The sequence below is a fragment of the Diospyros lotus genome, chromosome 5 (assembly GCF_014633365.1).
Source record: "Diospyros lotus cultivar Yz01 chromosome 5, ASM1463336v1, whole genome shotgun sequence".
NCBI lineage: Eukaryota > Viridiplantae > Streptophyta > Magnoliopsida > Ericales > Ebenaceae > Diospyros > Diospyros lotus.
Window position 1 is genome coordinate 40990864 of NC_068342.1, and position 12517 is coordinate 41003380.

Here is a 12517-nt window from a genome sequence, read left to right on the forward strand (position 1 = left end):
GATTAGTTAAACTGAAGTTTTACCTTAATTATAATCTCTAGTCCACTTATTTTATTTTTACTATTACTTTAGATTTGATTTAGGCATTAGAGAGACTTTCTCAACAACTTTAGGAACAATCTTTTCGATATTTATTTTACAAATTCGTTAACTTGAAGTTTTATTTATAGTTCATGTTAGCTATCGTGCTCATGCTCACGTTCTCCAAACAAATATATCGATGATCAATTTTTTACACCATTATAAATATTTTAAAAATGATAGAATTAACGATATTACCTGTAATAACATGAATTTTTTTTTATTATTATAAATATCCTCTATTTATTGATAGTATTAGGCTAAAAAGATAACATAATGTGTCACTAATTATATATATATTTCTTTAATTACTTAGAAAGATTAATGAAGTTGTTATATAATATGGATTGTGTTTCTATAGTAATGGTTTTATAAATAAATTTCCTATTTTGGAAGGAAGATATTCCGCCGGACATGAATTTACCATTAAGGTTTGATTCGGAGCTCGCGGGATCAGGCCAGCTCACAGCTTTACAGGCCAAGGGCAATTAGGTAATTAAGCACTTGAGGGTACTTTTGTGATTAACCGGAAAAATATGTCCAAATTCCTGAAACCGTTACCATATATACCGCTCGGATGAATTCCAGAAGGTAAAGCCTCCGAGCAGAGAGCCGAAGGAGCGCCTTCTCTCCCCCTTCGGCACTCTCTCTCGCTAGAACTACCAGTTCTAGACAGAGAAACCTATACATACGCGTTTATATATATAGAGGAATAGAGAGAGAGAGAGGGAGAGAGGGAGGGGGAGGGAAAATGGGCGGCGGGAAGAGATTTGCTGTACTGCAATGCGCGGAGGACTCTGACTACGTGAAGAAGATGTACGAAGGGTATTTCGGTGTTTTCGTGGGAATGCTGGCGGAGGGAGGCGAGACCTGGGACGTCTACAGAGTCGCCGCCGGCGATTTCCCCAACGACGAGGGGATCGACGCCTACGACGGCTTCGTCATCACCGGGAGCTGCAACGACGCACACGGCAACGATCCGTGGATCTGCAAGCTCCTCAATCTCCTCAAGAAATTGGACTCCATGAAGAAGAAAGTTCTCGGCATATGCTTCGGCCACCAGGTATTCGATCGGATGTATTCTTTGAATCTTTCATCAATTCGACGGTGTTATTCGTAATTTTTCTTCTTGACTGAGGCCAAATGTGGTAAGCTGACCGAGCCTGTTTATGAGTTTTTTAAAGTGCTCGGCTATCTTCCAGAGAGCTCTGTTCGTTTCCATGGAAACTATTTTCTATTGAAGTATTATTGAATATTTTCCCGTAACAGTCAAATGAGAAGAGCTTTTTCTTTTTCTTCTCAGAGAAATTGATAACAGAATTCTTTTCCTCCTGTTTGCGTCAAATTATCAGGGTTTAGTATTCATATTCATCCTTTTTCCGGGAAATACTTTAAGTCACTCTTCCGGTAGAAGGGTATAATGGTCATAAGGCTTCTCTTTCGCCGAAAGCGCAGGCGTTTTTAACGCCGAAAGAAAGCCTGGGCAAATTGTGTGCTGCCCTGGCGCGTTGATAACTGGCAAGCCAGTTGTCAAGGTGTACAACGAGTTGCAATTAGAAAATGCCTGAAGATGTGGGCTATGCTACGGTGTGGCGTACCACATGGGAATATACTGTATATTGTCCCACCCACCGTTTAATTCCCTATCTGTTTTTTGGTCCTTGCTGTTGGATCTTTCGTTCAGAGATCAAAGCAACTAGATGGGGGTCCACAAGACCACAATGAATCTCCCACGTGCAGTAAGATTTTGTTGTACGAGCGGCTAGCTTGAGGACCAGTCGGAATTCAATGGGAGCTCTTACATTTTGAGATATTTACCTGTGTGGGTAGTTTAGGAAATTCAGTCATAAAATTCGTCGTGGTGCTATTTTTGATAATGGATGCATTTATATTTGTGAGTAATTGTTGGTTGCTGGAACCACTTGAATAGAACAGATAGGGGGACCATTTATAAGTCTGTGGTGAATATGAAAATCATAAAAAGGTGTGGATAAGCCCTTCAAAATCTAACAATGTGGCTCATTTGTATATAGGCTTGTCTCTTTACAATTTCTTTTTATACATTTCGATAACACTCCGATACCACTGTTTTTTTTTCCTTTTTTTCTAATCATTCAAACTGGCCAAAAAAAATGGCTGCCTCTGTCATGCTCACCAAAATAAGGCAACGTTTTATTTGTTGTAAAAAAATGTCTGTCAAACCTTTTAGTTTCTTGCTATTTTTTACTGAATTGAGATCCATTTTGTCAAGTGTATATTAAGTTCCCACTTCCCACTTCATTCCTTGGACACTTGAGGCAAGCAAGATGTATTTGGGTTTTAATTTTCCACCATAAAGTTGCGAAGAGTAATTCTATACTGAACTAATTCTGGTTGCGAATTGTATTTTTAGCTATTATAGCATCCGGTAATGGTTGCTTACTCATTCCATATTGGCCATTGGATCAAGCACTTGGTTGGTAGACTCTGTGTAAAGGTTGACCACAGGTACACGCTAGATTCGTGTGGGAACCCTGAATGGAGATCTGAACACGAGAATAATTGACGTAAGGCAATCTGTTAGTCAAAACGTAAAAGCTGTTAAACTTGGTGTCATGTATAGTGTAGGAAAAAGACTAATCCATCGAATCCGAGATTGATTTTTAGAACTCTAATCCTATCTTCAAGGTCTCATATTCTTTTTGAAGTTGTTGGGTGCTACGAGGCAGTGCCTTTTCTTCTCTCTCTCTCTCTCTCTCTTTTTTTTTGGGGGGGGGGGGGGGGGGGGGTAAGAGAAACTTGAGAAAAGTCATACTTTTAGCGATTTTTTGCATTTAGCAAAAAGCCAATATTAGCTTGTCCTATTTTATATTTATAGGACTTTGGCCCTACTGCAATTACAAGTTTTGTTGTTTCCCCATCATTTTAGTTTTCATTATTGCAAGAAAACACTAAATAGGTATGGGGTATTGTTGTCTTTTTTCCTCATTTATCTTATCTTACTTAAAAATCATTATTGTTCTCTGTGATGTTTCACATATGACATCGCATCTACTAGGATGGTTGTCCTTTCATGAATTCAAAGGGTTAGTTATCATTTATATAGGTAGTCATTACTGCATGCATGATGTGAAAGGGAAGCGATATTTTTTGGGATGGTGAACGGTTTGACTTATATTTTTAGGCATGGTCACTTGAAACTACACCTGTCCTTAAGAAGAAAGGAAAAAAAAAATTATATGCAAAATTAAAATTTGTGATGGCAATAGGCTACGTGTTAGTAACACATTCTTTATGAAATCTAAATTAGAGGCACAATCTATGGCCTAAAGAATATGTGCGCATTTGTCTATATGTTGGACAACTTAATTTGGCTTTCAGCACATGGACACAGTCAAAATCAGTGGTTTTCAAGGGCTGGATGTGGAAATAAAATGTTCTTCCTTGACTGTTGGCTCCAAACTAAGTTTTTAATTCTTCTTTTTTTTTTTCAGTTGTACAGAAAAAAAACACATTTTTATTTATGTGAAAGAGGTGTCTGGTTTTTATCAGATATTAGCCCGAGCATTGGGAGGGAGGATCGGCCGTGCCATCTCAGGGTGGGACATTGGAGTAAGAACCATTCATTTCTCGCCATCATCAAAGCTTCTTGCATCTCTGAAAATGCCCAAGCTGCTCCCCATTATTGAATGCCACCAAGATGAGGTTTGCCTTACACCTAGAACTAATTGACAATCTTGCTTATTTTTAAGTTGCTGTCATTTGTGAAGCTGTTTTGCAACCATTTTTAAGTTGCTGCCAGATTTGTCTCTTCTCCTAAATCATCGATCGATTGATCAACTAGGTATGGGAGCTTCCATCCAAAGCAGAGGTTCTGGCATGGTCGAGTAAGACTGGGATTGAGGTATTTAGGTATGGCGATCACATGATGGGGATCCAAGGTCACCCGGAGTACACAAAGGACATTCTTCTCCACCTCATTGATCGCCTTCTGCAGCGTAATTTCATCAAGGTACTAAACCCCATCGTGTTAAATCTCTTCCCAAGCCCCAATCCTTCGACAGCCAGCCAATATTGATACAATGCCGGTCCTCTATCTGTTTGTGCAGGAGTCTTTCGCCGAAGAAGTGAGGGCTAATGTGGAGGTTTGTGAGCCAGACAGGGACGCCTGGAAGAAGCTCTGTTTGGGCTTTCTCAAGGGTAGATTGTTGTGACAAATCTCCTAGTAATCTTAAAAGAAAAAGAATAAGAAGAAGATCAATATTTGTAAATATGACCCATCTAGGCGCAACAGATGTGGCATTGTAGCACCATTTTATGTCATCAAATTGATGACAAGAATTGACAATCTCAAGTTACATCATTATTATGAATGGGATGTTCTATGCTTCTTTTACAATTTCTTTAAGGGGGTTCTATGTTTTTGGTGGACTTTTGACTCAAATTCAATTCAACTCAACCTTTCAAGTCCTTGGCCAGCCAACGCGGTTTTTAAGTCCAACCAAACATGCCTAAATTTCTATAATGGCCTTTGTGACCAATGGGCAATGGCCCTGCCAAATTATTGACTTTGACTCGGTACCCACTATAGCTAGTATTCCTTAATTTCAGCCAAAAAACTGGAATTCTTTGACGTGGTGGTAGACGAGCTCTCTGCTTAATAAAAGGTGTGTTTGTTTGACCTGCTGCCCCTAGTTCACGTTTTACATCGATTGTCAATTAGGGGTTTCTAAATTCTAAAGAATTTATTTAAATCTTTGGATCTTGATTCGCTTATAAGTTTCGATTTTTAATCTGATTTAGTTTGAAGTCGATTCAAAATTGAAAATCGCATGTAATTAATATAATAATATTATTAAAAAAAATTAGAATCGAAAACAAATTACCATTAATTCATTATATACATAAATAAATACAAAAGATTACGTACGTGAAAACTTAAATTAAAAAAAATTATGAATAAAAATGACAAAATATTACTATGATGATTTAAAGTGTCGGGTACTTATTTATAGATCTACCACTTATTTATAAATGTGTATAAAAAATAATTAAACTATATAAATTTATATCCTACTTAGACGAGTCACAAAGATAAATCTTAATAATCTGTGAAGGTAAATCTTTAATTGTAAATGTGTCCATCACAATCAAATTTAAAATCCTACTCAAAGTCAAATTTAAAATTTCAATCAATATTAAATTTAAATTTCAAGTCAAAATTATCATAATTATTTATTATTAATATATATAATATATTAAATTTTAAAAATACATATAATATATGCATATATTTTTAAAATTTTATATTTTAAAATAGGAAAAAAAAATTAGGTTCAAGACTAGATTGGTCGAGTGTAGTCTCAACTCTAATTGGTTTGTTTCTTGATCCAAATTCAAATGGAATGAACACCCTTATTACCAACAAAAAAACACTCTAGCCCCCAGGACATAGTCAAGTGGTAAATGAGTAGGTTGAAAACTTGTCTGAAAGTTTCTGAATTCGATTCTTAGGGGAAGTAGAATGCTTCTTTATGAGGAAAGACCTTAAGAATGATATTAGTGGTGCTAAGATCTATCACCCTGATCATTTGGGCACATTTCTCGATTTACTTCCTCAATGTAACTTTAGGGACAGGGTGGCTGAAGACGCCAGTAATAAGGTGTAATAAAAAAAAAATTTAAAACTATTTTGTCACTCAATTATAATATTTTTAGTGATACTCATATATTGATGTGATATAAAAAACAAAATATTAATATATAAATATTACTAAAAATTGTAACGTTTACAATTTTATTAAATCGAAAAATGATTACTAATAATCCTAATCATCTCAATCTAATCTAAGCTTGATCATATTTAATTTTATTTTTAATCATATTTATACATACACGGGAACTAAATCAAGATAATAAAATTATTGCTTGCAAGGGTTGAAAAGAACAAATATAATTTCCAAAAACTGTATGATAGAGATTTAAAATACATAATTTTTTGAAAATATTTACGTCTTTTTTATTATTTATAAAAATAAAATTATTTTCACTCCAAACTACACTTATTTTTTACAATCCAAATCATGAAATGTTTTAAATATATTTTAATTAAATATATAAAATAAAAAATTATTAAAAATATTTTATAACCCAAACTAAAAAAAATAAGTTCAATCCGAATCGAAAATAGTCCAACTTTATAACAACAAATTTCACTATTTTGGAGAACAGTAGAGCACTGAAAAAATATATATATATATATATTAAATATTAAAATTAATTCTAAAATTCAAAATTAACTAAATATAAATAAAATAAAAGATTAAAATAAAATTATACCCAACTTTGGTGTAAGCACCGATGATAGTGATAGAATCGGTGCCAGAGAGGGGGTTTTTATTCACAGATAAATTTTATCCTCAAATTATGAAATTTATTCTCAAATTTTATCTATTTTGATAAAATTTGATTTAGTGTAATTAAATTCCATTAAATTCAACTCCCTATAATTGAATTTCATATTTTTTTTATTCCAAACATAAAAAGATAAAATTAAAAATAAATTCAATTCCACAAATTTCATTCATTCCAAACAGGGGGCAAAGTTTTTTACATGAAATTTATGCATAAAAATTCCTGTTTATTATAAGCATTCCAATGTAAATAAGGCCATCAAAGGATGGAATGCCAAATCCCAAAGGGAACACATCAAAGGCACAGTATACTTCATAATATCACAAGTAAATTGAAGCATTTTTCACAAAAAGAATACGAACAACAGAGAGACACCACAAACCCAACCACGAAAGCAATCAACTCAACTACAAACCAAAGAACACCAATATCACCTCCTGCTCCACCCCCTCAGTGGGTTGCCTGGTTGTTTCCTCTGATGGCGGTTTGCGAGGGATTTCTTCTAGTTGCCATAGTAAAAGAGACTAAAACTCGAAAAGTACTTCATAGACAGGAAAAAGAAGTTAGCCCCACAGTGGGTGTCAAGTGATGATATTGAATCAATCACCAAGATCTATCTCAAACCAAATACATGCAAAGACAGAACTTTTGTCTTGCAAGAGAACTCCGCCACTCAAGTTAGCAAGGAAAAAATATACTAATATAAAGTGAACTTTTTCTAACATGATCATATCTCTAGGAGTTCATTCTTATTTATGGATGATGTGACTAAGAGTGTAGTTTAATTATTAGGTGGGAGAGATTTTCGATACATTAGAAAGATTCTTAGGTAACTAGATCTATAGGAGCAAACCAAGTTCACCCAAGTCTTTCATATCAACAATAAATCCAAATTCGTCAAATTAGCAAGTCTTTTCAAAGACGAAACTTAAAGATTTAAAGAACACGTGACACATTGTGATTGGCGAACTCGTAAGGGAAATGGAAATTCTTCCCCTTTAGTGGGATATAGCTTCATTACTGAAACCTAAGTATCTCTCGTTAAATTTCCTTTTCTTGGTCACAAGAACAATAACAGGTGGTTCAGAGCTTCATCTTAAATCTCCATTTATCTTCTTTCAAGTAAAATACTTCCTAGAACTGACACTTGCTGATATCGCTGCTGTAGCTCTTCAGGCACTGCATAAAAATAATGACCCAGAAACAGGAGTCTTGATGGTCCATTATGGATTTATGATCGCATTGCTAACTTGGTATTCCAACATCAAGAAATAACTTGAATTTTACATAAACATCATATATACGTATCTATCACATTCCTAAATAAGTCTCGAGATAGTTCTTGGGCATATGAAATATTCAATACTGAAAAGAATGAAACCCGATGGATGCTGCTTGGACTGGCTATGAAAGATGTCCCTTACGTATGAGGCTTTACACTTTGCGAGAGTCAAGAGAGATTTCTATTTTTATATACATGCAGCATTTCGCTTGCTTCTTTGCAAAAAGATTGTTTCTATAACTCAACTCTATGACCTTTCAATCACAAAATAAACAACCATACTATTGCTGTCAAAACTTGCCCTATATATTGTGACTGGCTACATTTGGGGAAAATTACCAGGTTCAAAATTGACTGAAGCAGAGTTTGCCGCCAAGATGGACCCTAGAACCCTCTTCCTCGACGAAATCTAGTCCAAATTCCGAAGGTTTCTACCTCTGGCCCAAGTCAGAGTTAGAACTTCCAAGTTCATGTTAGGATTATTCCTCAAAACAATTTTTACCATTCTTGTTTGTATGATAAGGCATCCACCCAATTTGGCCACCAAAAAGTTATTATTTTCTGAAATTTTATCTTTCTCTATTTCCAGAGGGTGAAATCAAGTTGGGGTTTTAGGTCCTCTGCTGCTGAAATCAAATATGTTTTCTCACGTCATACCCAGGTCAGGTCAGAGTTACCTAGTCCTGAAGTTGGAAATCAAAGTGATTTTGGGTCTATTCTTCATATAATCCAGCCTATTAAATGTTTAAAGGTTCTTTTTCAAGTTTGAACTTCAACTTGAAAACTTATGCCTTAAGATTTTGAGTATCTCAATATAGGACCCTTAGCTGTAAGCAGATTTCCAGACATCTTTCCAAAATCTATCTCCTTCCTTCAAGTTTGGACATATAGGGTACAACACTATATATCCTCTGTAGCTACCTAGTGCAGCTGCTATTGCAAAACTGCTACCAGTATGAGTACCATCTGAAGTCAGAGAGGACTTTGCACCATTGTCTATTACCAGATCCAACTACTAGGTAATTGCCACTAACACTTTCCCTCGCAATCCTCAAACTGAGTTATTCTTGTCTATTATCTATACTTCCTTGACAATAAGAACAATCCAATCCTATACTTGCAACTTCATTTGTCTTAAACCATTGCATAATTTCACAAACAAGTATCATTGAGAAGGCAGTTATGCTTACATCTTGAAATACCTTGAAGTGCACATTACATCCGTCAGAGCCCATACTCTTTGTAGTGGGAGCTGGAGCTGCAGATCCTCCAGAGGCGACGGTTTCATGCTGAATGGTTCGAGGACCCAGAATTGGCATAGCACTACCAATACCAAAAACCATGCCTGCACAAAAGACAGAACACAACAGTCATAAATTATTTTCAGACTTGTTACCTGATTGGATAAACATGGCCAATAGTAACAAATGAATCTCCCTAAATTGCTGCAACAATGAAACACTAAAAATGTAAGAGAGCACAAACAGAAAATTGTTCAAAAATTAATTGTACATATGTTCAAATGTGTTGGCACGAGGTCAGGGCCCAGCCAACATAATTTAAAATATGCAAGAGGTCTGAGATTCACAACAAAATATGCAACCATGTCCCACTGATTAAATATCCAAGCTAGCCAAGAAGCACCAATAAGGACATGAGTACAAAAAGGAAATGGACACGAGATAACAATTTAGAAAGTAATGCAAATGTAGATAGGGCATACATTCAATAAAAAACATTATACTTTATACAAGTTCTGTTAGTAGTGCTCATTAACGTATTAATAGAAAAACTGAAAATATAAAAAGTACTACTAATCCAATATGGGGATGCCATTCAGAATATATACTTTATTGAAAAGTTCTTTTATGTGCTCAGACATGTCTATCACATATTTAACACAAGAAAATTGAATCCAGAATGTATCCTTGACGGGTCCCAGAATAAAGATGATAACAAATTAAGATACGCCATTTGCTGTGTCCAACATGTATCCTAGAGTGTTAGGCATAGATACAGCACAAAATAAAACAACCGTGTTTCCTAACATGCCAGTGACAAAATAAATAAATAACGAGCATTATAATGGTATATTCAACAAGAATTCAATGAGCAAGCGCCTGAAGTAAAATTAAAAAGCAATCAAGTGCATAAGGATCTGCCCATTTGAGGGCCTAGGAAGAGTCATAGGCTGTTTCCTTGAAGAACCTACAATTTTCCAATTCCAAACTTAGCTCCATTTACTTATTTTCTGTTCCTGTTTTTTCCAGTTTTTTCCCCCTTCATACGTTTCATCTTTTCTTTCCTTCCTTTTACATATCCAAGGCACATGTATATCACTGAGAAGTGCAAGAAACTAAAGGATAACAGAGGTACAATCGAGAGTCCCAAGAAAATCCCAATACCCTCGAAGGGGGAATGAATGTGTAGTTACCAATACAAACCTAGATAGAAGCATTTCAAACACCAAAAGCAATGGAAATACAAGTGAAATTAGGTTGTAAGCCTTTGATCCATCAAAGCAGATATCTAAGCAACAGAGCCAAGAAAAAAACTTAAAGATAGTTGGAGACAGAGACCTAAAGCACTAGTGTGTGCACTTTTCATCTTCTACCACAAGTTCTATTGATTTCTCGTGCAACATACTTTAATAATATCTTCCATGCATAATCTATATATTTTTATATGAGAAGTACACGTAGAATATAGATTGCATGGATGTACAATGAGAAAGACATTAGTCCAGGACTCCAGGTAACTTGTGAAGAGAATGTGTTCGGGAATCCTTGTTGAATAGCAAAAATTTATCACGATAAGCTGCAAGAAATCTAATCTTTAGGCTTTAGCCAAGTCCATTAATATTCAAATTAAACCTCTATATGCACATTCCCACACAAAACTGCATCCAAATGCCCACAACACCGACCCAGTCAAGTCTCCCGCGAAAAAAAACAAAAGAATACCCACAAAGATTTCGATAAACATAAGATTTTACCGGAGTTCACCATATGCAACCCAAACACACCCCACAAGAATGAAATTCAATTGAAAATTGATTTTCAAAACATGCGATACGAGACAAACATTTGATCAGACGGTGACAAGAGCCCGACAGCTTAAGAACATGAATTAGAAATACGTAACTGAAAGAAATACGCAAAGAAGAAAAAGAAATTATCTTCGGATTGAGAGGTTCCGACCTCGGCAACCAAACAGGATTTAGAGGAGAAACAGGACACAGAATCAACAGATAAATGCACGAGTATAACAACTGGAATGAAAGGAAGGAGATACGATAGACGAAGGTCAATCACTTACCTCTAGAACTACGGCGATGCATGATTACCAGATTGATGAAGCAGCGATAACTAGCTATAGAAGATAGAAATATGCAGAGTTTCAGAGACTTAAAAGGGAGGGAGGGAGAGCGCAGCATCAAGAAACGTGGAGAGAGAGAGAGAGGGGAGAGAGAGAGAGAGAGCATTATGGGCTGAAATCAGGTGTGAACGATTTTCTGTGCGATCGATATACGGACGGCGTCGTGGGCGTGACGTATCCGATCACAACTCGAATCTTCCTGATAATTCTTGTCGTGACAACTATGGTTGCTCATTCGATCTCATTTTAATTGATTTTTCATTTTTAATATAATTTTTCCCAAAAATTTGCATATTATATATATAATAACTAATTTTGGGTCTTTTTTATTATTTTAGTTCTTTTTATAAAATTTAGATATTTTTTATAGTTTTAAGTCTTGAAATTTAGTTTTTTTATATTAGGGATCAAATATTAATTTTTTTATTTTTTGATAAATCAAATATTATATTTATGTATTAAATTTAATATAATATGTCTTGTTGACATGACGTAGATAATGATTTTATTTTCTTTCAATCAAAGTAAAATTTAAATAAATAATTTTTGATAATTAAGATATTAAATTTTTATATTTTATCTATTAAAAATTAAATATTATATATTTTAATTATTGAGAAATCGTATGTATTTAAACTTAAAAAATTTCTAACAAAAGTTTATTGCGTAACATTTGATAGTTACAATTAATTTTATAATATTTTGAAGTAAAATTTAAACTATATGAGTTTTAATGTTAACACAAAGGTGGTTAAAAAATTAGTTATTATTTATAAATTATGATTTTAAATTTTATTATAATTATTTCATATAATATTTATTATAATATTTTAAGACTTACTCAAATTATAATTTTTAAAAATAACGTTTATTTTAAATCCACTAAAATTATGATATTTATAGATAATATTTATTTTAATATTTTATTATTCACTAGAATTATAATTTTTTTCATAGAACTCTTAATTTTTTTTAAATATTGCACTTATCATATTTATCGAGATCTCCAAATTATTATTTTTTATATATTTTTAATTTAAAAAATTATTTTATGTTTTTAATTTTTTAATAAATTTTTTATCTATAACATATCATATTTTGGTCTAATAGAATTATATTAATAGAGTGAATTATCAAAACATCATTTATATTTTTTGTTTATCACTGAGATTTGATCTCACCACGTTATAAGCATAAAATATTTAATTTTATCACTTTATTGACTTTAATATTTATATTTAAAAAATATAAAAATTAAACCACAATTATCAATTTGGTATGATTGTGGATTTTCTTTTATGGTTAAAAAATATATTTATTAAAAGCATAAAAAATAAAAAAATCCCGCCGCCGTACCCAATGGCCAGCTAAACTCTCTCATAA

The 12517-nt window shown here is 33.8% G+C and overlaps 2 protein-coding genes across 2 annotated transcripts; one reads left to right on the forward strand and one right to left on the reverse strand.

The window, feature by feature from the left end:
* Positions 1 to 671: 671 nt before the first annotated feature.
* Positions 672 to 4459, forward strand: LOC127802895 (gamma-glutamyl peptidase 5-like). The gene is made up of 4 exons (XM_052338973.1): positions 672 to 1144; positions 3613 to 3765; positions 3905 to 4072; positions 4170 to 4459. The coding sequence occupies exons 1-4, from the start codon at positions 833 to 835 to the stop codon at positions 4272 to 4274; spliced, it is 738 nt and encodes a 245-aa protein (XP_052194933.1). The 5' UTR covers positions 672 to 832; the 3' UTR covers positions 4275 to 4459.
* Positions 4460 to 6652: 2193 nt separating this feature from the next.
* LOC127802489 (uncharacterized) lies at positions 6653 to 11212 on the reverse strand. The gene is made up of 3 exons (XM_052338324.1): positions 11075 to 11212; positions 8947 to 9101; positions 6653 to 7015 (listed from the first exon to the last, which is right to left on the reverse strand). The coding sequence occupies exons 1-3, from the start codon at positions 11190 to 11192 to the stop codon at positions 6977 to 6979; spliced, it is 312 nt and encodes a 103-aa protein (XP_052194284.1). The 5' UTR covers positions 11193 to 11212; the 3' UTR covers positions 6653 to 6976.
* Between the last annotated feature and the right edge of the window lie 1305 nt (positions 11213 to 12517).

Excerpts from the sequence above, each read along its gene's own strand:
- LOC127802895 (XM_052338973.1), top strand. The coding sequence starts at position 833 with ATGGGCGGCGGGAAGAGATTTGCTGTACTGCAATGCGCGGAGGACTCT. Across the intron at positions 1,145-3,612 it reads GCATATGCTTCGGCCACCAG|ATATTAGCCCGAGCATTGGG; the intron begins GTATTCGATCGG and ends GGTTTTTATCAG. Across the intron at positions 4,073-4,169 it reads TGCAGCGTAATTTCATCAAG|GAGTCTTTCGCCGAAGAAGT; the intron begins GTACTAAACCCC and ends CTGTTTGTGCAG.
- LOC127802489 (XM_052338324.1), bottom strand. The coding sequence starts at position 11,192 with ATGCTGCGCTCTCCCTCCCTCCCTTTTAAGTCTCTGAAACTCTGCATA. Across the intron at positions 9,102-11,074 it reads GCATCGCCGTAGTTCTAGAG|GCATGGTTTTTGGTATTGGT; the intron begins GTAAGTGATTGA and ends TCTTTTGTGCAG. Across the intron at positions 7,016-8,946 it reads ACTTCAAGGTATTTCAAGAT|TACTTTTCGAGTTTTAGTCT; the intron begins GTAAGCATAACT and ends CTGTCTATGAAG.